This window comes from Corella eumyota, chromosome 5, assembly GCF_963082875.1.
Source record: "Corella eumyota chromosome 5, kaCorEumy4.1, whole genome shotgun sequence".
Classification (NCBI taxonomy): Eukaryota; Metazoa; Chordata; class Ascidiacea; order Phlebobranchia; family Corellidae; genus Corella; species Corella eumyota.
The window spans coordinates 6,724,091-6,751,995 of NC_137494.1; the positions used below are offsets into that span (position 1 = coordinate 6,724,091).

Consider the following 27,905-nt stretch of genomic DNA (forward strand, 5'->3'; position numbering starts at 1 on the left):
CGAAACTAATGTGGTATCTAAGACCTTAAGATCTTTAGCTTTAGCGCCAAATTTCATTACCTCATTAAGAAAAAGCCTATAGAGACAGTGTTCTGACCACCGTGTTTTAATATCGGTGTTGGCAGCAACAGAACGAAGCCAGCTTAATCAAATGGGATTATTGCGGGTGTAGACCTTCGATGTTATGCTCAAGCTTAAGCGGGTTCGTGCGCTGTCTATTTAAACTGGTTAGTGCGTGACGACCTTTAACTTAATAGTCAGGCAGTGTGTGATAATACTGTTATTTACTTCGAATCCAAGCTAATCAGTCAACACGCACTGGTATCAACTATGGCTACGTAGTTGGTTATTGACGCTCGCTCAACCCGAATCGCTAGCTTGAACAGCAAGAAAAATATTTTCGTACGACAAAAGAAATTTGCAGACCCGTATCTAAACTTTTTTATAAAAAAAAAGAATCTTTTTAAATTAAAATGTGATGTCATAAGACTTGTTTTAAGTTGAATACTTAATTTAAATATAATCATCTAATAACCGCTTCTTCGCAGTTATATATTTATAATCAGCCGGACGTATCGTATTTCGTGTTATATTACTTTACACAAAGGCGATCCGAATATAAATGATAATATATGGTTTGGACTATGACCCAAAAGTCAATTTCAGAAGGTCTCTCACGAACAGCTTTCCCATCCCCTAATTATTTGCCTTTTCTTGGCCGTACAGTACAATGCTTAACCTTAAACTTGAGATAGCGGTTAATTTTCTGCGAAATATACGTAACAGTTATTGAAATATTTACTGGTTTACGTAGTATTAAACTTCATTTGCGTACTAGTAATGGTTACAGTTTTAAAGTAACGTTCATAAAATATCAGCACGATAAACTTTACTAAATTGATTAAACGCAATTTAATACACTTTCAAATGAAATCAATAAAGAAATGACCGACGAAATAAAACTTACGAATTAGCAAACAAGCATATAGCAAAAAAATCGATATGTATATATATAAATACACCATACAATGTAATCCTTTTTCTCCAGGCAAAGTAAATATACCTGTCGTTTGTTATATTCAGGTGATTGTATAGCGAGTATATTGTTAGGAACAAATGCTGTCGTAAAGTAGGGAAAAATGAGACGGTATAGTCTAGCCAACAATAATAATAATTCGAATCCAAATGTACGGATAGTGGTTCTTGGAGATAGGGGAGTGGGGAAATCAGGTAAATTATAATAATTCTAAAAAAAATATATTTAATGTTTTAAATTTTGTATTATTGCTTCATTTTTATTGTACAAATTAACCAATTTCATGAAGTCTACAAATGATTACAAATTAATAGACATTTAAGACTGAGAATATAACTTTTATTGTGCTTTTAAAATTCTAAGACTTGCTTTATTTGGGGCACAATAACTTTATAAAATGGTGTTTATATTAAAAAAGAGTATTGTATATGGTTATCAAAAAAGAATTTTACACAACAAAGAACTGCACTAAGTCTTCATTGATTAAAGTGGCATGCGAATCTTAAAAATTTTAAAAGAACCCTTCATGAGAATAAGATAACGCCTATGTTCATTTCTGATTTATTATGTGATACAGTGTTTTAAGTTGACGTAGAAATGACGTTTATGACAAGCAATATCAGGTCGGAATAGTTTAGATTGGTTGCAGATAACAACTTTAGATGCGCATCTTGTTTAGAACCGAAATGCGCTTGCCTTTTTTTCAGCCACAACAATAAAACTATTGTCTAAAACACATTTTGTTACAAATATTTTTGTGACATTTTCGATATATCGTAAAAAGTTGGATGATATCATTTTAACAGCATGTTTTATTGACGTTATTAATCATGCATATATATATACGTCTGGAAACTTTATGGTTTACTCGAAAGCGACGTTTAAATAATTAAGGCTATATTTCAATTTATGATTTAACTGTAAAAGTATAATTTAAACTGTAAAGTAAATGGGCTGATATAAAAAATAAATAATAAATAAAATCTGACAATAAAATCTGACACAAGAACACTTGCTACACCACCACGAGGTCGTGGGTTCAATCCCCACTACTCTCATACTGCCCACTACTCTCATGCAGTAAGGCGCTATAAACGGTATGACCTCCTGCCGAGCCAGCACTTAATCAGCAGCATAATTACTGGGCAATTATAATCTATAATATCCCAAACTGCTGAAGGCAACTCGAGACTGGGTCGGAGTAACAGTTGTTACTCTATGTTTAAGTCACGCATTCGACTTCCCACATCGAAAATAAAGATATATACAAAAAAAAAATTTAAGGGTATATATTTCTAAGTGATTTTTTAGGGCTATGCGTCTGTTAGCCCCAATATTTAAATAGCCTTCATTGGGTATTGCATATTTCAAAGCCTATAGCGACTCTATTTAATCTGTTACTAAATATTATGTAAACGTAGTAAGCACTTTTTTATGCGCGATATTATTACACCGCCGCGGCGCCAACGACCAATCGTAAAAGTTTACGAGCTAACATTAAAACAAGCGCGGAAACCGGGCTGTAAGAGTCCATTATTAAATCAAGGAACGTAAATGCCTATACCCGGTCTTCTTTAACCAAGTATCGCATTGCCTTACCTGTGAAAATGCTTTAATATTGTACCTATCGAGTAACCCATGGCTTTTTTAATGTAAATGCTAGGTGGACCACCATGTGTTAAACCAAATAAATTTGGCCTAATTTTAAAGGAAAAAAATGTTTTATTCTTAACCTTAAAAAAGTAGAATTTTCGATCACTTGAAATTAAACTTTAATATAAATGCCGATATTGCAAAACATTAAAGGAATAAATGTCCTAAATTGTATTACCACAGGTTATTATTGATTTAAAAGTAGCCTATCAGCGTCATGCAATATCCCCGACTATTTATTTAGGTTGATCTATTATGTAATCGCGTTTTACGCTTTCGCGAAACACAACACAATTCCTCGTAACAACCCGTCTTATCTAATCAATGTAATTTAACAAAATACACACGATTTGACATACCTACGTCAGAATGTATACGATATTGAATGACCCTTTTTGGCCTATGTTTTATTAAGGGGATGATAATTTGATAAAGTGTCATATTGTGGGTAATATTGTAGGGTTTAGGCAGGTTTATTAAATATGTTACAAATATACATTAATCTAATTCATTTTTTTAAATTATATTTACATAGATATCAAAAAAATATTTAAAAATTTTTTTTTTTTAATTAAATTTTTGTTTATTTTTTAGCATTGGTTGTACGTTTTCTTACGAAGAGATTTATTGGAGAATATGCTTCAAATATCGGTAAGATTTTAACATATTCAAATAAAATAGTTTATTTTAATCCACAAATTTCAGTGGTATGTGTAATTCCAAAAAAGGTCTTTACACTCTGCCATTAGCTATAGAATATTTTTGATACAAATTTTGACGTTTTAAAAAAAAAATTCAAAAACGAAAACGGCCTAAACTATTAGAAGTTTTATGCAACAAAATTTTTACCAATTTACCTAAAAACGATGACTTTGGTATTTTTGGTTGTTTACATACAACAACACCTTACACAAGAGATAGGTGTTAGTCAGTTTGTTAACTTATTATTGTTTGAAAATCAATTTTCACAAGAAATCATTCTTCGTCAAAGGATTAGCAACGCAAACACCGAGGTGCCGATAATTTCGCTCTGTGGCACGCTTCGACAGGTTTATGACGTCATTACGCACCGATTACGTCATTATCCAAGCCGTAAAATACGATAATTGACCGTTTTTGACCAACCGCAGGCAGAATATTGCAAATAGAGCAAAATTTTAAAATTCGAAAAAAATTAGATTTATTTTTTCTAAAAACTGTTTTTATTTTTTAAATATTTGTATGTCAATGTTCAAAAGTCTTAAAGAAGCGGTCCGTGCCACTTTTGGTATTTTATTTCCAGATTTTTTACGATAAGGTCATTTTACTGGTTGATGACGTAGATTGTTATTGATTCGAAATAACGAAGTAACATGTCACCGCTTGGTTCCAAGCCTAAATTTACCATTCTAATAAATTTTTTACAATTTTTCTATTATCGAAAAACTTAAAATCGATTAAACGTGTTTTATCTGATTAAAATTCAGGTCTAAAGTTAGAAGTTTTTTTAAGGGATATTTTCCCTTAAATCGTATCAACAAAGTTTTGGCTTGGTATAACATTTTGGTTCCGATTAGTTTGGCCCGATTGACTGATGGCAAAAATTTCGCGTTTTTTGTGGTTTGGCAACCCTGTGTTTTACTCGGCGAGTTTGATTGACAGGTGTAATGTGCCGGACTGCACAAACGCTAATGCGAAGTCAGGTTTAGATTTGAACCAGGCTTTGAGTTAAATTACAACCTAATCTCCATGCTTTACTGGGTATTAGGGTTTGCAGGTTAACACTTATTAAAAACACAAACGCTCGGTTTTACCCCAAAAATTAAAATATACCTTTTGTTTATTTTATTTATTGAAAGGCTTTATGATATTTTTACCCCCCACAGCTTAGATAAAGTTAAGTTAAGGCGATTTAGTTACCTAATCAATAAACTTGGTCTTGATTACTTTCACATGGCTGAGTTTAAAAATAAACTTTTAACCTGTACTTGAACTATTCAAAAAATAGTTTTAAAAATAAGGCTGCAAAGCCTATTTTTAAATGAAGCAAAAATAGTGCGTTTAGCAATTCCATTATCTTACAAACTTGATGTTGATTATTTAAGTTTTTAAAATATTAACGACAAACTAAAGCATTAAGCAAAAATGGGTTAATAATTTTTCATAACAATGTTATTTATTGACCGTAGTGTAAGATATGTCCAATTTACAGGCATCTAAACTAAAAAATCAGCCGTTTGTAGTGCCGGGTAATAAATCAAATTTTAATTGCGAGTTGCGACTATATTACGACAATTAAAATCCGGGCTGTTGGGCTAACAATTGAATTTTGCCCGATATTTGTTTCATAAACTAATATTTTTTTTATTTTTTGTAATTGTAAATATCACAACGCAATCCAATTTGCCATACTGTTGCATTCAATTAAAACAGACATGCTTATTTATATTCAGAAATCTCATACCAACATGAAGTTAATTTAGGTGGGAATTGGGTAACTGCTGAAATATGTGATGCCTTATTAGAACAGGTAAGCAACATTTTTACATTTTTACATCCAATTAATTAAAATATTTTTTTTTGTATTTCTATTTATTTTAAATAGTGCTATGCCAATGTCATGAAAATCCAAACATTTAAAACCCCCCCCCAAAAAAAAAATAGGTCAAACAAGATAAACAATGGTTTTTAAAATCTTGTTTTTTTAAAAATTTTTTAAATTTTGGCTAATATTGCTAAATTTAGTAAAAACCAAGTCAATGTTATTTAAATTCTTGTTTTTACATTTTCAATCGCCGAGTTTATTCTGGGTGTTACGCCTACACATTAACTTCTTCTAAACCATTAGGAAAACAAGTTCACGCATTTCTCCCACGCCAATAAACATGCCAAGTTATTTATTACCTTATGTTTACATTACTAATACGCGATAACCGTGTTTTGTAAAATAGGATTTAACAAATGTAAATACCAGTTTAATAATTTATAGAAAGATAGTATTGCAACTTTTTAAGAAAGATTGTAAATAAACAAGAATGAACGCTTAAAAATACGCTAAACAATTATTGTTTTTTTCGTATGTAAACTAATTGAATTTAATTTTACGGACTAAAATGTAGTAAAAAATAAAGTTTTCATTTAGTGTTTAAAGATGTAATGCTTTGTGGCTAAAATAAATTGAAAAACACTGTGATACGGCTTTTAACATATCATATATGATATTAGAGTAGTGGCAAACTTTGAATTTTTTAAAGGCTCAATATTTTATTTGAACTACCTCCTTGGCTAATATAACATTAAACATAATTAGATGTAAATCTTTCAGACCGAATATATCTCGTTCGTTTGCTCAGGTGAGTAATGTACTTTACATAGGCCCCCGTTGGCCATCAGTAATGTATTACACGTGTATTTACGCTCAATACTCAAGCTTACGAGTTTCGTAACGCTAAAATCGCACAATCAACGATGTGATGTGTAAACATCGGGCTACTGTAGAACGTATGGAGGTAAATACCGTTCGGTTTGATCCTGCAGTTTTTTCTTTGGTTTTGAGATTTGGAATTTTGTGCTTTGTCAGTTTTACAACGCTCACCTGACGAGTACCACGACTAAAAGCTTTTTCGGAACAAACCGCTTAAAAATCATTAAAAACTTGAAAATCGGGCCCAACCAAAGGTCAAAACTCGAGACATTTGGACACGACATTTACGTCATTTTCGCCTATCCTAATGCTTCTTTATGTTTGTGTGCAAACAGCATGACAACCTTAATCAAATTTCAACCGACGCCCGCATATACGATTAATCCGATTACATAAGCATAACTATGTGCTCGCGTAACTCACCAAAAAACACAAAGTAGTGGGATTTGTAATGCACCCGTGACTCACGACCAGGTCTTTTTAAAAGTTATGCCACACCAAAAATACAAAAAATTTTCTGAAAAGTCAAATTTTCGTAAACAAAATCGATTTATGTATTTTTAAATAAGCTTAAAAATAAGTTTTAATTAAAAAAATTACACTTATACTTAACATAAGGTCATTAGACATGTATATAATTTTTGATTCTTTGGTGGGCCTTTTGACATTTCAAGTGTTTTGAACAAAACCTAGTTAACTCGGATAGAGAAAATAGTTTTATTTCTAAAAATAACTTATTTCGAATCGCGAAGTGATGCAGTTAAACAGGAAGCTTCACGCTAAGACAGGTGTATTTTTACGACACCACAGAACCTAAAAACTACACCCCTTACATCCCGTGAATAATTCGTTAAGGAATTTTCAATTTGTTTGTCTGCTCTGCGCATGATTAAACATAGAGCATTGATCCGTTTATTCCATTTAATTGCGAAGGCAGTTCATCAATTGTCACAGAACCTTTCAACTTTGTTGTTAATTAAGAATGATATGTTATAAAATAAATGCCTCCGTGTTTGGTGTAATCTCTATTTGGTTCTTTACATTTTTCTTCATTTTATGACACGTTTGTGTAAATACCAAAAGCCTTAGACACCTGGGTTACTTGTAAATTTGTTTTTTTTTGGCTTTGTATTTTTTATGCTATAGCTTGGGTACATTGGCCCTTAAGTTAATGCGTGATATAGCTAGAGCATTGACACACGCACAGCGCTTTCAATCATCATAAACAAGCATTGAAAGTTACCCAAGTTACGTACCAATGGCTCCTATGTAAATACTTAAAAAACGAAACGCAATTACAGAACAATGCGAATTTGTTTTCGGCTTGGCTTTGAGTAAATATTGTTACTATTCCGTTTGACGAATTAACTTTTAAGGAAAGCAATATTTGCTTATTAAACGAAAAACGGTTTGTTTAGAGCCCGGTTGTCAAAGCGGTATGTTTTATTGTTTTATATCTAACGTGTTTATAAGATTTTCCTTTTAAAAGTAATATTTCGTATAGGTCAAGGTCATTAGAGGTTTATGAACCGGGCAAAATACATAAACTTATTTTAGATTAGATCCTTATCCCAATTATGCAAACAAAACACACCTCCACTATATCTTACCAAATTTTCTTTTACAAAATGCGGTGTGTAGATATACATTTTGTACAGCCTTTTTTTTATAATTACCCAATGTACCAGTTATATGAACCGACATAGGCTAGAAATTTAATTTTCTTTGTTTGTTTTTGGTATTTGTTCAAAGCAATTTATTAAACTATTAAATTACCGGAATTTAGCATTAGCTCTTTAGGTTTAATGTTTACACCATAACTATAGCCAGTCGGTCTATTTAAAACGTAACTAATTCCCCTTTTTTGATGTAGGACCGATCTCTAAGCCTAAAGAAGCTGGCCCCCAAGACCGATGCCTATCTCCTTGTGTATAGTGTGTGTAATCGAGACTCGTTTGATTATGCTTGCTCCACGGCGCATGAAATACAATTGGGTCAGACAAACAACCAACAAAAACCCGTCCCGATCCTAATGGTGGGCAATAAGTCAGATCTGGATCATTTTAGGTTGGTTTTTAGGTTTTTTAAAGTAGTTTATATACACCTTACATTAACAGTTTGCGTTTGAACTCTTTCCCTGTTACGGGCAAATAAATGCCTTTATTTATAACATGTATGGTGTACATTTGATGTGAAAGAGTTGGAAAAAATATATTTCGAGTGAAGCTTTCTATTTTGCACCAGTTACAGAATTTTTTTAATATTGTTTTGTTGTATTTTAGAGAGGTAAAGCGTTCAGAGGGCGAAGAATTTGTTAAAATTTTACCAAATTCCTTTTTCATCGAAACGTCGGCTGCAGAATCGTACGCCGAAGTAGAAGACGCTTTTAGATTGGCGTTTAGGCTGGTCAAGACTCGAATAAACATCTCCCCTACCCAATTTGCAGCAACCCACGGCCAGACTACACGACGCCGAAGTTTCCGTCAGGTGGCGCATTTAATTCGAGGCCATTTATCCTCGAACGCACGGTCTACAACTAGTTTAGACGATAAAAACGTGCAGAACGGCAACGACCAGCGAAACAAGCGTAGGCCACCGCGATACGTTGTTAATCAATCTAACACGAACTCTGGGTTTTATTCTAACCATAACCCGGCACTAAACGAGAAATGTGTTTCTCTGAGCACGCTCAACGAAACCCCGAACACGAGCGGGGATTCTGACCGCGATGTGGAAACAGCATCGCCTACAGGTTTGTACCAGCACAGTCATTATCACACCATGGATAGTGCGATGTCGACAAGGTTCACAGCGAACTCTGGGCCCTGGATAAGACAGAGTCTTAAAACAAACCGGTTGAACAAAGCATCATCTGAGATCACCATATCAACCAGTACCGACGAGAACTTCGATTTAAGCGACCACTCAATGCTCGAGGACGACATTTTTTTGCCTGAACACACTGGCGCCCACACGCGACGAAAAACTGTAACAATTTCATCGACACCGTCGTCCGACAAAACGAAAACAAAGGGTGTCACCGTACAAAGAAAAACATCTATGAATAAAAAGAATTTGACAATTACCGTAAATGGAGTGCATTCAGATGGCGAGTGTATTGAAAAAGCTCTTCAAGAGTCGAGTCCTAATTACCCACCCAAGTCGGCCCCAGTCCTGGCCTCAACAAGCAGCAAGTTTCGTTTTTTCCCCAACGGTGTTCCAGACCACCAGGAAAATTCGAATCAATCATGGGCGTCGGGTAAAAACGGGGAATTTTCGGTTTCGCCTTTACTGGAGGTGGGTGGCAAGAAACCGAGTTTTCAAACTTTTAAAGAAGAAAAGCGAAACCCCGCCCAGAATTTATTAAAACAGTTTTTGAAGGGAACGTTTTACGGCCCTAGCAGCAAAATAAAAGAAACTTTGTCTCCGGCAACGTCTGATTCGTCAATCTCTTCCGCTTCAACGCTTGCAGACGACCGAATTTATTTCCGCGCCTCGACCACTTCTCTCGCTTCCATGATAAGCAACGATTCAAATACGACCGGAGAGTTCGAACCGACGTCTAGGCGTTCGCATCCCACCACAAACAAACCCAAAGTTTATGTTCAGAACGACTTAAATAAAACAAGAAGGCCTAGTTTTCGAGAAGCAGTCGGCGAATTGATTAGAAAGCGTAAAAAGACGCGCAGTAACGATTTTCATAAACATCCTATAAAAGAGCGGGTTTTTTAATACCGGTCAAAAATCTCACTTTCTTTGCACTGTACTTTTCAAATCAACTTTTTCATTAAGATGTTAAACACTAAAGTTTTAAGTTGCTGGTTGAATATTTTAACTACCTACTGCCACGATGTTACTTTTTTCTATTTTATTAACCATCAAGACAGTTTAAATATTCTATATGCTGGTTCAATAAGAATATCAATTAAACTTTATTTTCTTTTGTTAAAAACACTATTATGAATATTATATATGCGCTGAACGTTGTTCTTGTGTTTGCAGTTGACTGTGATCTCATTCAAGTTCCGTTTGTTTTAAAATAATAAATTTATATCACAATTCACGTGTGTCGGATTAAACAAGCATATGGCCTAATATACGGCTTAGGCAAGGCACATGTATACGTTCAAATTTCGTATTTTTAATTTTTTTAAAATTGAAGGTCGACGAAAGTTTGAAATGCTAACAAGATTCTTTAGTTTTATAAAAAAAAAATTTAAAGTTGACATCAGGAGCTGCTAGTTGTAATAGGTTCGCAACACAAGAAATAACCTGTGATTTTTATGATATTTTTTAAAATCCCAATGTATTAGTGTGTTGTTATTGAAAAAACATTGTTTAATTGCCCTTTTGGCAGGTTACTATTTAGTATTTCTAGTCCTAAAGCAAGGTTCAACTTATAAGTATTCAGTTTAAAAAAAGCAAAAGATGATTTTTTGATCATGATTCTTGAGTAAACAAGCACAATAATTTTTATACTGTTTTAAATTAACTACTTCTTGGTGATATTCGTTTTTATGTCTTAAAATAACGTATTAAGTTTTTAACTTAGCTTTAAAAACAGTTTTTTACCATATTTACCATATTTGAAATGTGTATTTGGTATAATGTTATATTTAAGTTTATAAAGCCTATTACTTTCATTTATATAATTATCAACACACCAACTGGTATTTTTTACATTACTTTTATTTTACTACTAGTAATCAAATTTATTATAACACCACAAACTGTTTAGTATATAACTTACTTCCATTCGATAGAAAAAAAACACATAAATTTAAAAAAATATTTAAACATTTAGAGTAACAAAAGCAGCTGCAGCAGGATGTAGTAAGTAAGATTATATTAGGTTTTTTTACTTGTAGCATGTCTTAATATTGTCGCACTAAAAGAAAATTTTTTTTGTTAATTAAAGGTTGCTATGCAATGTGTATAATACCGGCAGCGTAGTGTAGTGGTAAGAACACTTGTTACACCACCACGAGGTCGTGGGTTCAATCCCCACTGCTCTCATGCTGCAGCGCCCTTGAGTAAGGCGCTATAAACGGTGTGAACTCCGGCTGAGCCAGCCCTTAATTAGCAGCACAATTATTGGGCAATTATAATCTATAATATCCCAAACTGCTGAAGGGTCGAGACTGGGTTGGAGTAACAGTTGTTACTCAATGTTTAAGTCGCGCATTCGACTTTCTCACATCGAGGATAAAGATATATACAAAAAAAAATAAATAAATTTTGCCTAATATGTTGTTAGGTATGGGCCATGGCTTAATTTGGCTCATATAGATTGGTTAAAATAAATATTTTGCCTTAAGTATCCTCACAGTTTAAATTTTGAAAAGCTTAAAAATATGCAAAAATTATCTGGTACTTACAAGAGGTGCAAAGATATCTGACTTTATAGTTAAAACATTTTCCATCTGCTTGGTGTTTTCTTCGACAAACTAAACCTTGTGATGGACTTAGTTCTTCAAAAACATTTCCAGTTCTCCTGGCAGGTATCTAAACATAAAACATTCAGTTGTAGACTCTAAAAGTTATTAAAAAATAGCAATCCATTAATTTTTTTTGAAAAACACACAAGTTTTTTTAGTGTCCATTGGTATTGTTTTAGGCAATTATTATTGGTATCTAGCACCTACCCCTCTGATAGTTTGCGCTTGAATAGCAATTGGTTTAATACAAATGTGTTGAAAATCTCTAAGTTCTATGTCATCTCCGGTATCTGTTTTTTTGGTAGACTCCCATCGACTCCAAACCGCTAGTAAGAATTTTAAAAATTAAGTTTAAAATTACAAATCAAGGCTTGTTTTTTTTATATTTAGGTCATAAAATATGTTTCACTTACCATTTCTTGTTATAGGTGGATAGAAAGTTCCTCTTAAGGTACCTGGAAGACATTGGAATTGGATAAGTTTTTGTCCAGAATATAAGGTTGTTATCACTGCACCATGTGCCTCAGCACATATGTCATCAGGCCGACTTATAAGTAACCTGTTGTAAGCCTCATTCTTCTTTTCATTTAAACCAAGGGGAAATTTTGGGGTAAGGATGAAATTAATGGCTGAAATCAAAATTAAAATATATGTTATTAAAGTAAGTAGAAGGGTTAATATATAAGTCATAATATTGCCAACAATACACTTTTTCAATCTAAAGTGCCCTGATCTAGACTTGCTTTTTAGCATAGTTACTCTTCTATGTAACAGTTAAGATTGTATACCTGATTTTCCTGGTTTGATTGGTTGCCTCCATGGTTCTAGATTAAGCTTGGGGTAATCATAACATCTCCTTCTACCATTTCCATACAAAGTGGGCAAAAGTAAAGGGTTGTGTTGTATGGACTGGGTTTCATCAGCATAGTCACACAACATTCTTGATAAACTGTATTCCCGTAATGCAGTAAGTTGATCTTTTAATAATTAAATTATTAAATTATATTTAAGATTTTTTTGAAATTTAATCCTTTACAATTATTGAATATTTTAAATAACTTGGTCTTAATATGCCTGCAATGTCATATATTGATAACATAATTTAAAGAAATAAACCTTTTAACTAAAATGCTTTAAGTTTTAAAGAACAAATTCTGCATGTTTTATATACACAAAATTTGGCCAATTTTTTCTTGATTTTTTGTTTTTATTATTGTGTTTCTTCACAGAATAATTAAACAAATTTACTGGGTGTAAACACAGTGTGGTCTCCTCCATTTTCGTGCCAGAATCGATCTCCCTTTTTCAAATCTCGGAACTGGTAACCGATGATGCATGCAAATGTGGGGCCAATCATTCCACCTCGTACCGGTGTTTCAGAAATTCCAGCAATAAAAAGATCAACATCGTCAACAATATTTCTAAAAATAAATTTGAATTAAGTATTACGATATTTAACAAGTTAATTCAACTAATATAATACTTAAAATTATTTACTTGTAGATAAATTGCAGTTTAGTCCGACTTTCTTCGGGAATATCAGTAAAGTCAGCAAAAGATTTTGCTCTTCTCATGCCACATAACTGTCTAAACTGGTTGTAACCTGGAATTCCATGGCCTCGTCCTCTCTGTATGTTGATTGCCAATAAATCGCTGCCAAAACCACCTAATATTTTAGTAATAACTTGGTATTAGTCGCAGCTTTTTTAAAAAATTTTAAACAAAATCCAAATTTTTAAGATGGAACTCTTACTTTAACAAATCTAAAATAATTGCCCTAAATTTGTTGTTTTTGGTTAATTCTTTCTTATGCTTTAACAAAGTAAAGAATTCACTATTTTTTTGGTATAAAATAAAAATTATTCAAACCTTCTAATGGAGGAAAAAGAAAGTTGTGAAGTGATTGGGAGAACTGGGGATCCATTTCTTGAGATGCAAGATTTGAAATTCCTCTTAAAATTGAGTTTTCTCGTCCATGAGCCGAGGAAAGAAAAGTGTCAGAATTAAAGAAGCTGTTACAAAAATTTCAATTTATTGAATAATTATAGTTTTTTGCCTATTGTAACTGCTGGACAAAATAAAATCAAAATAAAAAAATAAACATTTAAAATTTTATTTACTTTTTATGGAGGATCAATGTTGGGTCAACAGTTTGCCAGTTTTCATCATATCTGGGGATTTGCCCTCGAATTAAAGTATGGCCCATTCTGAAGGCTGCAGCGGCAAAGGAGTTGGAAACACTGGCATCATAAGAAGCATCATATCCGTATGAGTACTAGAAAAATAATTTATAAGGTGGAGATTTTTTAATACATCATTATCAGTTTTTATAATTAATGATTCTATTTTTTAAGTGTGTTGGTTTATAACAAAAGTAACTTTTTTAAAACTCATGTCTGATGGAGCAGCTTTTTTCTTTTTCTGTTTTTTATTAACTCACCCCACTTTTTAGCAAATTTAGGTCAAATCGAGTCATATACTCTGGGCCTAAAATGATTGGAAGAAACAGATCATACGTGATTCTCTGGGTTGTTGTTGCTACAATTGATCTTGCAGTCTAGATGCAAAAAAAGATAAAATTTAAATTTCTTTTTTTTTTGAACTAAAAAAACTTGAACAACCTAAGGTAGGCAAAAAAACAAGTAACTAAACATAGAATTGTTTACTTAACCAAGTTTTAAAATTTCACAAAAACATTTCTTAATTTTCTTTATCAAAAGATTGCTTAAGACTTTAATATTTCTTACATTAACAAGTTCATCTTTTGTCCACAGAGGATTTATGGCACTTAGATCTCTAACAACTCTGTTGTGATGGGATAAAAACATGTGGTGGATTGATGTAAGAGATGGGTTTTCATTTGCTCTTTCATCACCTTTATCACAGGTATTTAAAACATTTTTATATATTGGTAAATATAGTGTTTAACTATACTATAATGTCTACTATAACAGGAATATTTGTAGTATTTATATTTTATTTTTGAGTATTTAACGCCCATTTAAATGTTATGTAATTCTTTTTAACAACTGTTAAATATATACAACCTAGCTACTTGAAGAAAACATTAAAACTATTGTAATAAATAGAACCTTATTCATACCTGCAACAAAGCATGGGATTTCTGCGGGTTTGTGAACTTCAAATGGACAGGCAGTTTTTACATTTGGAGCTTGACTTGTCAATGGCATAATTGGTCCGGGTTCGAAAAACATGGAGTACATGTTATTACCAGTTTTCAATTCACCAATATCTAAAAAAAATATATTTTAGGTTGAGAAACAATTTTTGCCAAACTGATCACCAACAGATTAGAATGATATTCTAATTTATTGGAAATTGGAGTTTTTATTTTAAATTTTTTTCTTGCGCCCATCTTTAGTAGCTTCAAATTTTTCCCCACAAAATTAACATATAATTTACCGGAATGTTCATCCAGAAGCTCATCCAAATCTTCCTGGTTTGTTCCATAAACATTCGAAGCATCCAGGTAGGCAGTGATCTCGTTCATTTGCTCCCGGATGCTGGAGTCACATTCCTCATTTGGAACAGATACAGATCTCACCACCGGAAGGCAGTCTTTTCCAATTCCAAATTGAACATCACTATCATCAAGTTTTATGTTCATGCACTCTGGGTCTTGGGTCTCACAATCACAATCTATACCATCAGGTTCTCCTAAAAAAACAAAATAGTTTTGATAAGAAATTGGTTTGTAAATATGCAAAGATACTATATTTGTAATGTTCTTAGTTAAATGACATACAGTTTTTTGTTGAGTTGCAGTTTAATCTAGTGAAAAAACACACAAATTATGTTAATAACTATTTAACGTGTAAGCATTTGTGTTTTACTTAGCAAGGTTTGTAAACTTTTAAACCAATGGGTTTTAATCTATAATCTTAATGATTTACTTGATGCTGTTGGCGTGCTCGTTACATCGTGAATCATGAATTGTCCCCAAAAAGGAAGAAACACGGTGGTTCGGTTTGATATTGGTGGCGTTGTGTTTTCATCCGTCATCATATTTGCTACGTAGCGAGGACTCGGAAGATCCACTGATGTTGAGCCTCCTCTTGGAGCCCCTAAAGAAAAAAATAATTATCAGGCCTCATTTTAAACATACTGCACCAACAAAAAATGTTTAGCTTTTAAAATTTACCTCTCCCGTCGCTATAATCTGCCGGTAAAAGACGTTTAAAGGGTCGTTCGGTTTTTCCCCTAGCTGGATCAAAAGGATTATTGCAGGCTCCATCAGCTTGGTAGTGTCTAAAAACGAAAATTTTTGTTTATTTTAAGTAGCGTTAATTTTTATTTTTTAGCTGTGGTTAAAATAACGCAATAAAACTACTTTCTTACTACATATTCGCCAAAATCAAATGAGCCTATATGCACGAGTTTACAAAATGCATCTTTATTGGTAAAACCGTTTAGCCTAGTTATAATGGTTATCGAATTATCGTTAGATTAACGCCAAAATCTGATTCTTTTTATTACTTTATTGTTCTCAAATCGGGACATACAGGTCTCTCCTGACAATCGTGTGCAAGTTCTGGAAAACTAGCTGTTATAAATGTATCTGATGTATCCGAAGATAAGATCAATGTTCGAGATAAAGTTCGATCAATACGTTTCGGGTTTGTATTAAAACGATCGAATCGTCTTCTTCTTCGAGTCTTGATAGTGTCTAATTAAAAGAGATTTTAAATATTAAGATGTTTTTAAAATCACGTGGGGTAAATCCAATGTCTAATTTAAAAAAATATTCTCTAAAATTTGTGATTTAAAAATTAGGTATATTGTCAAAAAAATTTTCGTAATTAATTTGAAGTTCTCATACATAACAATATAAAAAAAAACTTACCCTCTGATGCCACAAATATAATCATCCCAATGACAAATAATAATATAAAATACCTCATCTTAGAAAAAAACTTGAACTATCTATGTAAAGCTTAGCACTAACACCTGTTGTTAGCAAGACAAAAACTTTTTTTCTGAATGCGTTTAGTGAAATTTCTTTAAATATAGTGCGCTGGGCACTTTTCTGAAATTCTTTTTTCTTTAGGAACTTTGTATCAGTCTTTACTACACGCGGTTAATAACATATATGAACAAATAAATTAACATGAATTGCATAGCTTTAACTTTATAATTATTCCTTTATTGCTACGATTTTTCCTTCAAGTCCATTAGGCTACGCATGTATTTGGATTAGAACGGCAATGTATCTACTATACGAAATACACATGATATAATTAAAAAGGCCGTCTACGTTAATTATAACTTTACGATTTCCTGCATGTTTAAGAAATCATATATTTAAGACAAAGCAAAATTACTTAATAGAAAAATTTAAATGATAAGTAAAGGGGGTAATTATGATTGAGAACAAATGTGGGGACGTGCCATTTTACGTTGAATAATGTGCTACGGTAAATTTTCGGTAATACTTTTCAAATACGACATAACAACATTCTGTGTTGTAAGAGAGCGCTGATATAACTTTTATTAACTTAGAAAAAGCTACATTGCCTTAATTAAAAATGTAACATTACTAGTACAAATACTTTTTTATAGCAATAAACTAAAGTTATGTTCAATATTTTATAATAATAAAAATTAAGTTTGCCTTTTGATTTTATTGGTGTTATTTTAAACAAACAGTTTCAAGTACAAAAATAAAAATTTTTTTTTTGTGGATGCATTATAACTTTCTATGTTAGTATTTTTTCAAGCAGAACGACATTTGCTTATTTATTTCCACATCTATGTAAGATTGTAGGAAAGTATTTCTAACTTTTTTTAAGTTACAATCTTGCAGATATTTGAGCAAATTTTAATTTATTTGCAAAAACTTACCGTAATTATGTTTTTAAAGAAATAGTTTTTATTGTAAGAATGGCCGAATTCTTTGACTTATAGGCAGAAGAGTGAGGACAGTTTGTTTGTTGTTGCTTGCCTTATTGTCAAATTATTTTTTTTATTAATATAAATTTATGTTTAATATTTAAAGCAATTTTTATTTTATTTACATATTTTTCTTGGTCTTATTTCATTAAGTGTTTAGCATTTATCAAAAAAATATAAATTTTACACACTCAAAAAATGGAGGATAACGTAAATCATCCTTCCAGCTCAAACACACCCACAGAAAAAGAGACACGAAAACGTAGTCACTCATCCACGTCTGAGTCATCTTTCAAATCTCCTAGTGGTGAGCCTGTAAAGCGAGCTGCCCTCGACAGAATGACGAGTGTAAGTGAAGATAATGGGCTGTCTTCAAAAAAGAAAAAGGAGCTTTCGGAATTAGAGGAGCGATTAAAAATGCAGTAAGTTAACTTTTCTTGTTTAATAGTTGGATTTGCTTAATCTAAGTTATTTTGTTTTGGCCTATACGTAATATGCAGTTATTTACTACACTATGTTTAAAATTCGAGATCATGTTACTTTTATGATTCTTTAAAATTTTAAATAAGAACTTTAAAAGTAACAAGAACAATATATATATATATATTTATAACTTATTATAAATATAAAATAATGATACTCTATTGTAAAATAATAATAATTATCAGAATTATAATGGCACTGTTTTATGAGAACAGTTAAATTAACAAGAACAATATAAATACTTTTCAGGATTATAAAGTTATGGTAACCTATCGGTAGATATATAATATAATAGGCTATATAAGATGTATTTCGGTCATTATTACAACCCATAATAAATCGATAATCTTTACCAATCTACCATAATACCTTTACTTTCAAGTGAGAATTCCCAGGAAGTGCTACTCTGGATGCAAAATAAATCGCTTTTGTCCGGATTGATGATATGCGAATTTTGTGAAAATCCAATGCTTCTAAATAAACGAGGCGACATAAACGATAAGTATCAGTGGAAATGTAGAAATGTGCAATGCAGCAGACGAAATTCGAATATATCTGTACGCAAAAATTCATTTTTCGCAAAGTCGCATTTAAAACTCATACAATGGATACATTTAATCTACCTATGGGGAATCGAGTCAACTGAGAAGGTTGCGTCACAGCAGGCAAATGTTTCTCCGAAAATGATGGTGGATGTGTATTATTCCTTCAGAGAAATATGTATGCGGCATTTCAAACTATCTCCAATAACCTTAGGTGGACCAGGAAAAGTGATTGAAATGGACGAGTCCTGTTTTTCCCATAAAATTAAAAATCACCGTACCCGCAGCCCAGTTGAAGAAATATGGGTACTTGGCATGGTTGAAAGATCACAAGAAACTTCTATTGGATATATGGAGATCGTTGAAAATCGAGATCCAACAACTCTTCTTCCAATCATTGAAAAAATAGTACAACCGGGAACTACTATTTATACGGATAAGTGGAAAACTTTCAGACAGATTCAAGGCTTAGGATTTGAGGACGAAAAATCTGCTAAGTTGATTAATTTCTGTGAGCCGAGTTTAGGATTGTACAATCAAACAATTGAGTCGTACTGGAGTCGCCAAAAATACAAAGTTAAAAGAATGAAGGGTTGTGCAAGGCACATGTTGAATTCCTATTTACAAGAAATGATGTGGCGGGATCGATTTAACTTTGATCCATTCAACAATTTGTGTGCTCATATTGCTGAGCAATATATCGTGTAGTTGTCTTTATAGTCCTATTATTAATGCATTTATTTTTGGAAATATCATAAACTTTTTTGAGTGTACACTGTTCATATATGGTTTGTGTTGTTTAAAAGTTATATAATTATTAAATTGGTTCTTGGTTTTTTTAAAGTTAAAATCTTATAAACTTCATCTTTTAATAGAACTTTAAAAGTAATAAAATGATTTATAAGAACCATAAAAGTAATGAGTAAATTAAAATACCATAAAAGTAGCATAATTCAAAATTTGTGTAATCTTTTGTAACGTAAATATATTTTTAAAGCTAGAATTTTTTATTTTGTTTACCTTTTTTTTTATTTTGTTTACCAATGTTTATCTTTGCTTTTCTGTGAACATAGCTGACATTTATTACCGACTAAGTAGTGGTCAAATCGGTAAGCTAATATTGACCAATCGTAACCAATAAAATTGGGCAATAACATTTGGTACTCTATTGGTAAAAATCATAAAAGGCCAAGCAGCATTTGAACAGCTGCATAAGAAGATTTTTTATTAAAGAATAGGCCTATACCAACAATTAAAAATATTTCTTAAAAAAAATATAATTTTGGATTTATCTAAATGTTAGCTAATGTCACAACAGTCTTAAAAAAATATTTTTTTATTAAAGTCGGCTTGTCACTTCATTTTCTGAGGAGCAACTTAATAGATATGAGATGTACAGAAGATCCTCTTTTCCTCGTGCCTCGATAAAACGACTCATGCAAAACATTGCTGGATGCAGTGTTTCCCAAAATGTTGTCATTGCTGTTGCAGGTGTTTCCAAGGTAAAATATTTATAGAATATATATTTTTTTAAATAAAAACATTTTAAATTTTTTGTTTTTTATAGGATATATATTTATGCCTAAAATACTGGTTTTTATGCAGAAATGTGTTTGGTTTTGTTATGTGTTTGGTTTTATTAAACAAATTTTTAACTGGATAATAAGGGTGTAGGAGAGACTACAGTGACTTTGTTTATGTATGGAACAATTAAAGTTAAGAAGGTCTCTTGGGTATATAAAATTATAACTGGATTAAGTTGTAGAAATAATCGCCCGTATGCAATGCAACTGTTTCATAGAGTAACTTAATTTGATTAAAATTTGATTGTTCAATTTTTAGAAATGTATATAGTTTATTTTATTTAATTTAAGGTTTAAATGGGAAATCAATTTTGTTTTAAGTTTAAACATTTTTAAGAATAGACTTAGTTTAAAAGTTCACAAAGAAATCAATATTAAACAAATTACTGAGTGAATGTGGTGCTAAGTAATTATACTTAAGTGTTTTTCACTGTTTCGTTCAAGTTGATAGATTTATATTTCGATTGATTGATTTTATATACATTGACATTTTGAAGGCGTCAATATATATCTGTTAGCAGTAGGTCTTTTTTGTATGTTTTCAGTCTCAGTGTAGATGCCTTTATTTGTTTTTTAACAACTTTATCCTATTGGGCTTTACAGTATTAAGATTAAAAAAAATTCAGTTGATTTGACGTAAAATGTAAGAATAATTTTAAAGAATGTATAGGCTATTTACAAATAAATAAAAATTTTGTATATGAATTAAAATAATTAAAAATAAAAAAATTGATACGAAACTTAAGTTGTTTTAGATTGTTGATAAGTTTAAAAACACTAAAAGTTTATTTAAAATTTAATTCAACTTAGGTCCTGATATCATACCAATTTGAGTTATGTATTTATAAATAGCAAGCAGAAAAAATTTGTTTGTTAAAATTGATTTTTAATTTTTTGCCCCTTTTTCACTTTTAGGTATTTGTTGGTGAGGTTATGGAGGAAGCTCTCGATGTCATGGAACAATTGGGAGAACAACCTCCTGTACAACCCCGACACATAAGAGAGGCTGTTCGGAGACTAAAATCCAAGAAAATTGTTCCATTTACTAGTCCTTCACAGTGTCCATTTTAAATCGGATTTTGTGTATTGAAATTTAAGGGATGAAATATATTCAAGAAAAAAGCAAAATTCTTTGAACATTTAAAAGCCAAGAAGTACCAAATATAAAACTCACCCAAGATGAATATACTTCAAAGTAATGATAACAGAAATCAACCTTATTTTATTATAAAAGTTAACATTGCTATATAACTATTAAAAGTAAAGACGGATTGAGATGGAAAGGACTTAATGCACAAGAAACAATTTCATCAAATACATTTATATTTAGTTGTTGAACTATTTTATACTTTTGTTTAGTCCAAATGTAAGAGGTGTTTTTTTGTTGTTAAACATTGTTTTTGCGCATTTTCCAATGTGAAATTAATTTACAGTAAAAACATTATGGTAATTGCCTTTTCAACAGAGTATGTTGAACTAAATTCTTTTTTGATAAAATTTTTTTATTTTATTTAAATTCTACTTTTCTATCTTTAGATTTAACAACTCCTAAACATTTAAATAAAATCGTAATGGCTACTGCATCTGGGTCCAAGCAGCCGAAAAAAAGCATTTTAAAGAAATCTAACTCAATGCACGACCATGAGAAAAACAAAGGAGCAACTTTCGACGAGATGAATATTTTAGCAACATATCATCCAAGCGACAAAGACTATGGACACATGAAGATCGACGAACCCAAAACTCCGTATCGATCTGACGAAGATCAAGAAAACACCGGAGTTGATCCGAATGACATCTCAGAGAGACTTGCTGGTAACACAGAGAGGACGATGCGGGAGCGAAGGGACAGTGCTCGCTCCGATGACAGCATGGAGGATGACAGTCATCTTCCGGAGGAGGAAAGAGAGCGGAGAGCAAGGTTTCGAGAGACAAGAAAGAAGCATTATAACATGAAGGAGAATATCAAGAAGGCCAAAGAGTTGCTTGCTAAAGAAATGCAAGAAATGGAAGACGAATAAAAAAAATTCAGCTTAACTTAAAACAATTATTGAAATTATACATATTGTCAACTTTTCTGCTTAACTGTGTGATGCTTCCCTGCTGCTTCTGACATGAAGTGTCCAATTTTTGTTGATTTGCAACCCAATGAGAAAGTTAATGCAACATTTTCTTGCATTTAGAAGCACAAAAATGCTAGCAAACCAAAATAATATGGGATCACATTAAAAAATATAGGGTTCTAACTTTGTGTTTTCAAAGATTTTTGCGCTACTGCATTAAACACTGTCAATTTGATACAGCTTTGTATATAGCATGAGATTTATACACTAAGCATAAAATTAACTTTCTTAATTTTTTTGTTGTTGTTCATACACTTTAATAAAAAACATTTTTATATTCAACATATAAATGCTACCTTTTCAAATGTGCCTATTAGAATACTTTTGATTACATATTGTTAAAAGTGTCTTACGTAAAATATATTGTTTGGAGTTGAATACTTAGTTGTTTTCTTATTACAAAACTATATTTGATGTATTTGTAAATGATTAAGTGCCGACAAGAGTTTCTAAAATTTGCAATATTAATTCTTTACTTTACAGTGCTAAAAAGTTCTTCATGTATTTTTTTCTATTATTACTATGTAATATCTGGCTTTAGGCAAAAAGATGTATTAGCAAAACATGTCTATATTTAAATTTATTAGTCATAATTTAGTATTTTGCTATATTTTCTGCTAAATTGGCTCTCGTATTATAGTTCTAACTGCATGTTAAGTCTACTTATAAAACAAACCACGTTTAATAAATTGCTGGGCCTTTTTTACCAGCAACTCAGTGTCGATTTTGTTACAAAATATACTTCCTTCTGCCAATTTTGGTCCGAAAATTATGTTTATTTAAACTTTTCCTTGCTATTTAAATATAAATCCTAACAAACATTTTGAATTTATTTTTTAAAAAGAATTGATTAAAATATACACAGTTTCGGTAAAAAGCACAACAGTGAAATATAAAAAGGCACAGTCATTTAGAGTTGTAGAAACCTTAACATAACTTACAAAATTACCTACACTTCTTAACATAAAAGACAAACCTTGTCTTGGAACAATATGGTATTGCAACACAATGGCTTAAAAATAAATAATTCCTATATTTTGTTCTTAAATTGTGCTTGAAACCACCTAACAACGATGTAAGTATGAATTTTTCTTCTTATACAGATTCATATTTGGATTTCCAATCTGCATACTTATTGGACAAATTACCAGATGCTGGTTTAGTGTGGTTAAGTACGTCTAATACATTTGAAGTAGTAATAGTATCCAGTGTAAAGTCTGGAAGTTGCTGTAGGACAAAAATAATTTAATCAACGAAAAGTGACAATAAGGTACAGTAAAAAATTTTTTTTGCAATTCCATAAGATTAAAAGCATTATAAGTCCTAGGAAATTTGAAAATATATTGGAATTTTTGTTTACTTACCTTTCCACCCTTGTGCTCTTCCAAAGTTGTAAATATTTTCCGCACAACTCTCATTGCAGATTCTTTACAAACCAACTTCAAGTCGGAACCGGAGTAACCTGAGGTGTTCTGCAAAACAAAAACTTGGTAAGAAAAGTTTTTCATGCTGTAAAAAGAAAATACAAAACAAAACAAAATCCATTTACAGATAAATAAACAACAAAATGAAGTTTGTTTTATTGATCAATTCACTGGAAATTAAAAAAAATTTAACTTGCCTCAGCTAATTTGTCGTAGTCCAATTTTGTGTTAATCACCAAACCACCTTCTTTATTACATGGGGGCAAAAATCTTAATAACAAAATAGTAAAATTTATAATGGGTATTTTTTATATAATTAGAGCACTGTTACCTTTGGAACATGGATTTTCTTGCATCACAAGTTGGTAAATCGACAATTATTCTTTTTTCTAATCTCCTCAACATTGCATGATCCAATTCCCTTTTAAAAATTGAAGCAGTAAAATATATGACATACATTTTAAAGGCGATCTTGAATGTAAATAAGTAAACATACCATGGTAAGTTAGATGCGGCAAGCACGAATACGAGGTCATCAGATCTTGCCAATCCATCCATTTGAACTAACAACTCTGTTTTCATTCGTCTACTGCCCTCATGTTCACCTCTGTTAAAAAGGTTTAACAAAATAAAGTTTTTATGATACCAAAGAAGTAATAGAAAAGGATGCTATACCAATCCTAAATATATATGTTTGTAGGGTGTATTATACACACATAATATATATATTTTATTGTAGCATCGATTTTGTACCGGATTTTTGTGTGAAATATTCTTATTAGTATTAAAAATGTTGATATATATAAATCAATTACCCAGGTCCTGATCCTCTTTGGCTCATAACAGATTCAAGTTCATCTAAAAATATAGTTGAAGGAGCATGAAATCTTGCTAACTCAAATAACACACGAACCTGCAAAAAATACACAAACAATTTATCAAAGAGACAAAGAACTTCCAATAGATTTAGTAAATGTAAAATAAAACCAAAATAACAGTACTACAGAACTAAAATTTTGTATTAATATTATTGGTACCAATTTTTCTGAGTCTCCTCTCCATTTACTGACAATAGTTGAAGCCGAGATATTAAAGAAAGTAGTGTTGCATTCGGTGGCTACTGCTTTGGCTAACATTGTTTTCCCTGTACCAGGAGGCCCGTAAAGTAATATACCCTTCCAAGGGGTGAGTATACCAGTAAATAGTTGAGGATACTGTAACAGAACAACATGATTTGTTATGCCTTTGATATAAAGAGTCTTAATTTTTTTAGTTTTAATTAACTTAAAATTAATGAAATATAAAGGCAAGGTTTATTTGACCAGTTAAAAAATCAATTAGTGATTACACCATAGTTATTCAGTAATAAGTACAACTACAAATGATAATGTATGTATTATAGGAAATGAGATAGTGCCTAATTTTAAAAAAATAACTTCTATGTAGGTCATTTAGAATACAACCTTACATTCTGCAAAGTAAATATTTAATACGCTAGCGCTTGGATAATATATCATTTTTGAGGGCAATTAAAAGTCACAGACAATGTAAGAAGGTGGACAATTGTATGATTATTCAATTAAATTCCTGTTTTTCCATTCAGCCCAGTTGTTTATTGTTAAATCAGATACACAGTAATGTAATTTGAGTACTATAAATTTAGAGAAGTTACAATAACAAAAAATGTATATTTATATTAAATCAAAAAATTTTTAAATAATATTACTTTATTTTGCAGAAATTATTTCCTGATTTTTTGAACAAATGAAATATTTTAATATGTACTAAAATATACAAGGCAAAAAATAAAAAGGACCATTTAGGCAATCATTAAATTGCCCAATTGTAAAATTTCGAGGACTACTTATTGCACTTACTTTTATTGGGTAAACAACAGCCTCTTTAACAAGTGATTTAGCATAATCTAAACCAACTATATCTTGCCATTTAACATTGGGATCGTGTAAATAAATATCTCTGCTTATAACTGTTGCTAACTCCCTCATTTCATGATTAAAACCAACAAACCCACCTAAAAAAATAAAATTTTTGAGTTTTTAAATCAAACATTATGTAAAAAAAGTTAAATTTAATGTCCTTTTATGCATAATTTAGTGTTAGCTTTTAATAGTTATGGTTAATTTTATTAAAACCTGACCATAGGCAAAGCCATTCATACTGTTTTTTTAATTTAACCATTTTATTTTTATTTGATCTTTTATATTAAAAATTGTTAACACAAGTTTCTATAAATATTAATGAATTACCAAGTGGTTTCACAAGTCTGTCTGTGTTGGAACTAGTAATTATATCACTCGATGCTCCTCTAATTGCATCAGTCAACATTGAACGAACATCAATAATTTCCTGAAATCAAAAATTAATTTTTAAAATTTTGGATAGATTTTAATTTTTTAATTGACTAGTTCGATAAATTAAGAAATATAATTTTTTTTAATTCTATATAAATTGCATCATTATTCTTTAAAAATAAATATTTGTTTTACTTTTCTTGATTTATCATTCTTTTTTTCATCCCTGATAGCCACTGAAGATACAGTAAGACCCAAATCTGAAGCTTTAACTGTAACACCATCACTATTTTCATTTATTGTACCATTTTGACGTACTATTTCTATATAATAAAATTTTTGTATGTAATACCGAAAAAAATTACTCAAAATATTATTTTTTTTAAAATCTCTTTACTTAAAAATTAATAGCTGAAGGACAAATAAAGTAAAAAAAAGAGAATTAATTTGGTGTTCGGTACCAGATTGTGAATTATTTCTTGGGGTTGGTTTCTTTTTTCCTTCACCCCCTGACCCTGGCCTTCTACGAGTCCCAACTGGAGCACTTTGGTTACCACTTGATATGCGTGGTAATGATGTTGTTTGGTCACTGCTGGTGGATTGTAAAGATCTGCCAATTTTTTTTCAAAATAAATTATTAGCACAAAAAAGTTTAGTAATATTTTAAAACTACACCTATAAGTATATTTAAATGATGTTTAAATAAGGCATACATGTCATGTTTATTTTAATATGTCCCAAATTCTATGAATGAATGAATTCTTATTTAAGTTAATGATTAATATTTAAACAAATCCAACATTGACTTAGGACAATTAGATCAAGTTAGAAAACGTCTTATTTTTTCAAACAACTACTCAAACTATAATATAAAAGTAAAACTTTTTTACATTCTTGGCTATCTTACACCCCCAAGTAAACAAATAGGGGTAATAGCGTTTCTAGCCTTTCCTATCATTTTATTAATTTACTTTATACTGTTAAAAGATTTAATTATGTTTTAAACAACCTCCTTGGGCGATTAAGCTTTGCTCTATTTTGTTCTGCACTTGTCGTCACTTTCTTAGTGACTCTTGGATGTTTTTGAAACTTGATGTAGTAATAAGATTCATATTCTTGTAGAATGTTGTCCAGATCTATGTTATCACAAACCTAAATAATATTAAGATAGCAAAAAATAGAATTTAGTACGTTAAATATTAATTTTAATTGGTAAGATTTTGGGGTTAATTGCAATTAATATTTAAGCACATTTTATTTATGTACCTCTAATATTATTAGCAACTTACCTACAGTGTATTTTTTTTAGTATTAACTTTAATTTATTTAAAAAAATTATTTACTTTTAAAACTAACCTGCCATTTGTTTAAACTGACATTTCCTTCCTTTTCCAATGCTGCTGCAGTTTCAAGATAACCATTCTCTGTTAAATGTGATAACACCAGAATAAGAAGATTTCTTTTTCTTGTTTCTTGCCGCAGATCCTCCTAAAAAATAAAAAAATATTTTCAATTTAAAAAAAAAATATATATATTAAGGTTAATGCAAGAAAATATAACCTTTTAGTTTAGAGCTTTGGTGCTGTGATTGGTGATTAAAAAAACACAATATTTTATTATTTTCACCCAAATAAGACCGTACTTACCGATTCTCTAACACTGTTGGCAGTTTTAATTGACTGATAGCTTAGTTCCAACGCCATTTATAGATTGTGTGAAAAATTTATAAGCAAATAATTAAATGAAGATTGACTTGTGATTGCAAAAATTTTTAAACTGTGTAGCTAGGGAAGCTAAATGGGAGTTGTGACCAACGAATATTTTGATTGTCGGGCCACTAACAAAATTTTCCCTTTTTCTTTAATAATACGAAAATACGTTAAATATATTTTTTTACTAATAGTTTATCTAACAAAAAATATGTTTTTTTCGTGGTTCAAAAAATTGTGCTAATGAATTTATTAAACAATTTAGCGTGATATTACCGTAACCGGTAAC

General features: G+C 31.1%; 4 protein-coding genes across 6 annotated transcripts; 3 read left to right on the forward strand and 1 right to left on the reverse strand.

Moving 5' to 3' along the window:
• Positions 1–1,088: 1,088 nt before the first annotated feature.
• Positions 1,089–10,137, forward strand: LOC145752504 (uncharacterized). Its single transcript, XM_082568802.1, has 5 exons — positions 1,089–1,230; positions 3,284–3,340; positions 5,122–5,198; positions 7,966–8,159; positions 8,375–10,137. The coding sequence occupies exons 1-5, from the start codon at positions 1,140–1,142 to the stop codon at positions 9,822–9,824; spliced, it is 1,869 nt and encodes a 622-aa protein (XP_082424928.1). The 5' UTR covers positions 1,089–1,139; the 3' UTR covers positions 9,825–10,137.
• Positions 10,138–17,545: 7,408 nt separating this feature from the next.
• On the forward strand, positions 17,546–21,119 carry LOC145752694 (transcription initiation factor TFIID subunit 11-like). Of its 2 annotated transcripts, XM_082569016.1 has the most exons (3): positions 17,546–17,862; positions 19,811–19,967; positions 20,964–21,119. In XM_082569016.1, the coding sequence occupies exons 1-3, from the start codon at positions 17,639–17,641 to the stop codon at positions 21,117–21,119; spliced, it is 537 nt and encodes a 178-aa protein (XP_082425142.1). In that variant the 5' UTR covers positions 17,546–17,638. The 2 variants fall into 2 exon arrangements, with proteins under 2 accessions (XP_082425142.1, XP_082425141.1); XM_082569015.1 differs by lacking the exon at positions 20,964–21,119 and having other exon boundaries at positions 18,306–19,845.
• Positions 21,120–21,135: 16 nt separating this feature from the next.
• Positions 21,136–22,993, forward strand: LOC145752700 (protein phosphatase inhibitor 2-like). 2 transcript variants are annotated; one of them, XM_082569022.1, is made up of 2 exons: positions 21,136–21,243; positions 21,585–22,993. In XM_082569022.1, the coding sequence occupies exons 1-2, from the start codon at positions 21,228–21,230 to the stop codon at positions 22,067–22,069; spliced, it is 501 nt and encodes a 166-aa protein (XP_082425148.1). In that variant the 5' UTR covers positions 21,136–21,227; the 3' UTR covers positions 22,070–22,993. The 2 variants fall into 2 exon arrangements, with proteins under 2 accessions (XP_082425148.1, XP_082425149.1); XM_082569023.1 differs by lacking the exon at positions 21,136–21,243 and adding an exon at positions 21,303–21,414.
• LOC145752693 (katanin p60 ATPase-containing subunit A-like 2) lies at positions 22,990–27,684 on the reverse strand. Its single transcript, XM_082569014.1, has 14 exons — positions 27,554–27,684; positions 27,264–27,395; positions 26,917–27,059; positions 26,369–26,517; positions 26,103–26,230; positions 25,863–25,962; positions 25,473–25,627; positions 24,633–24,809; positions 24,411–24,508; positions 24,092–24,202; positions 23,927–24,016; positions 23,793–23,865; positions 23,536–23,643; positions 22,990–23,398 (listed from the first exon to the last, which is right to left on the reverse strand). The coding sequence occupies exons 1-14, from the start codon at positions 27,608–27,610 to the stop codon at positions 23,267–23,269; spliced, it is 1,653 nt and encodes a 550-aa protein (XP_082425140.1). The 5' UTR covers positions 27,611–27,684; the 3' UTR covers positions 22,990–23,266.
• Between the last annotated feature and the right edge of the window lie 221 nt (positions 27,685–27,905).

What these genes read in the sequence shown, in the direction of transcription:
- LOC145752504 (XM_082568802.1), top strand. Translation starts at nt 1,140, where the DNA reads ATGAGACGGTATAGTCTAGCCAACAATAATAATAATTCGAATCCAAAT. An exon ending in AGAATATGCTTCAAATATCG is followed by an intron (nt 3,341 to 5,121) that starts GTAAGATTTTAA and finishes ATTTATATTCAG; the next exon opens with AAATCTCATACCAACATGAA. An exon ending in GTGATGCCTTATTAGAACAG is followed by an intron (nt 5,199 to 7,965) that starts GTAAGCAACATT and finishes TTTTTGATGTAG; the next exon opens with GACCGATCTCTAAGCCTAAA.
- LOC145752694 (XM_082569015.1), top strand. Translation starts at nt 17,639, where the DNA reads ATGGAGGATAACGTAAATCATCCTTCCAGCTCAAACACACCCACAGAA. An exon ending in GAGGAGCGATTAAAAATGCA is followed by an intron (nt 17,863 to 18,305) that starts GTAAGTTAACTT and finishes TTTACTTTCAAG; the next exon opens with TGAGAATTCCCAGGAAGTGC.
- LOC145752693 (XM_082569014.1), bottom strand. Translation starts at nt 27,610, where the DNA reads ATGGCGTTGGAACTAAGCTATCAGTCAATTAAAACTGCCAACAGTGTT. An exon ending in CAGACTTGTGAAACCACTTG is followed by an intron (nt 25,628 to 25,862) that starts GTAATTCATTAA and finishes TTATTTTTTTAG; the next exon opens with GTGGGTTTGTTGGTTTTAAT. An exon ending in CAAAGAGGATCAGGACCTGG is followed by an intron (nt 24,203 to 24,410) that starts GTAATTGATTTA and finishes CCTTTTTAACAG; the next exon opens with AGGTGAACATGAGGGCAGTA.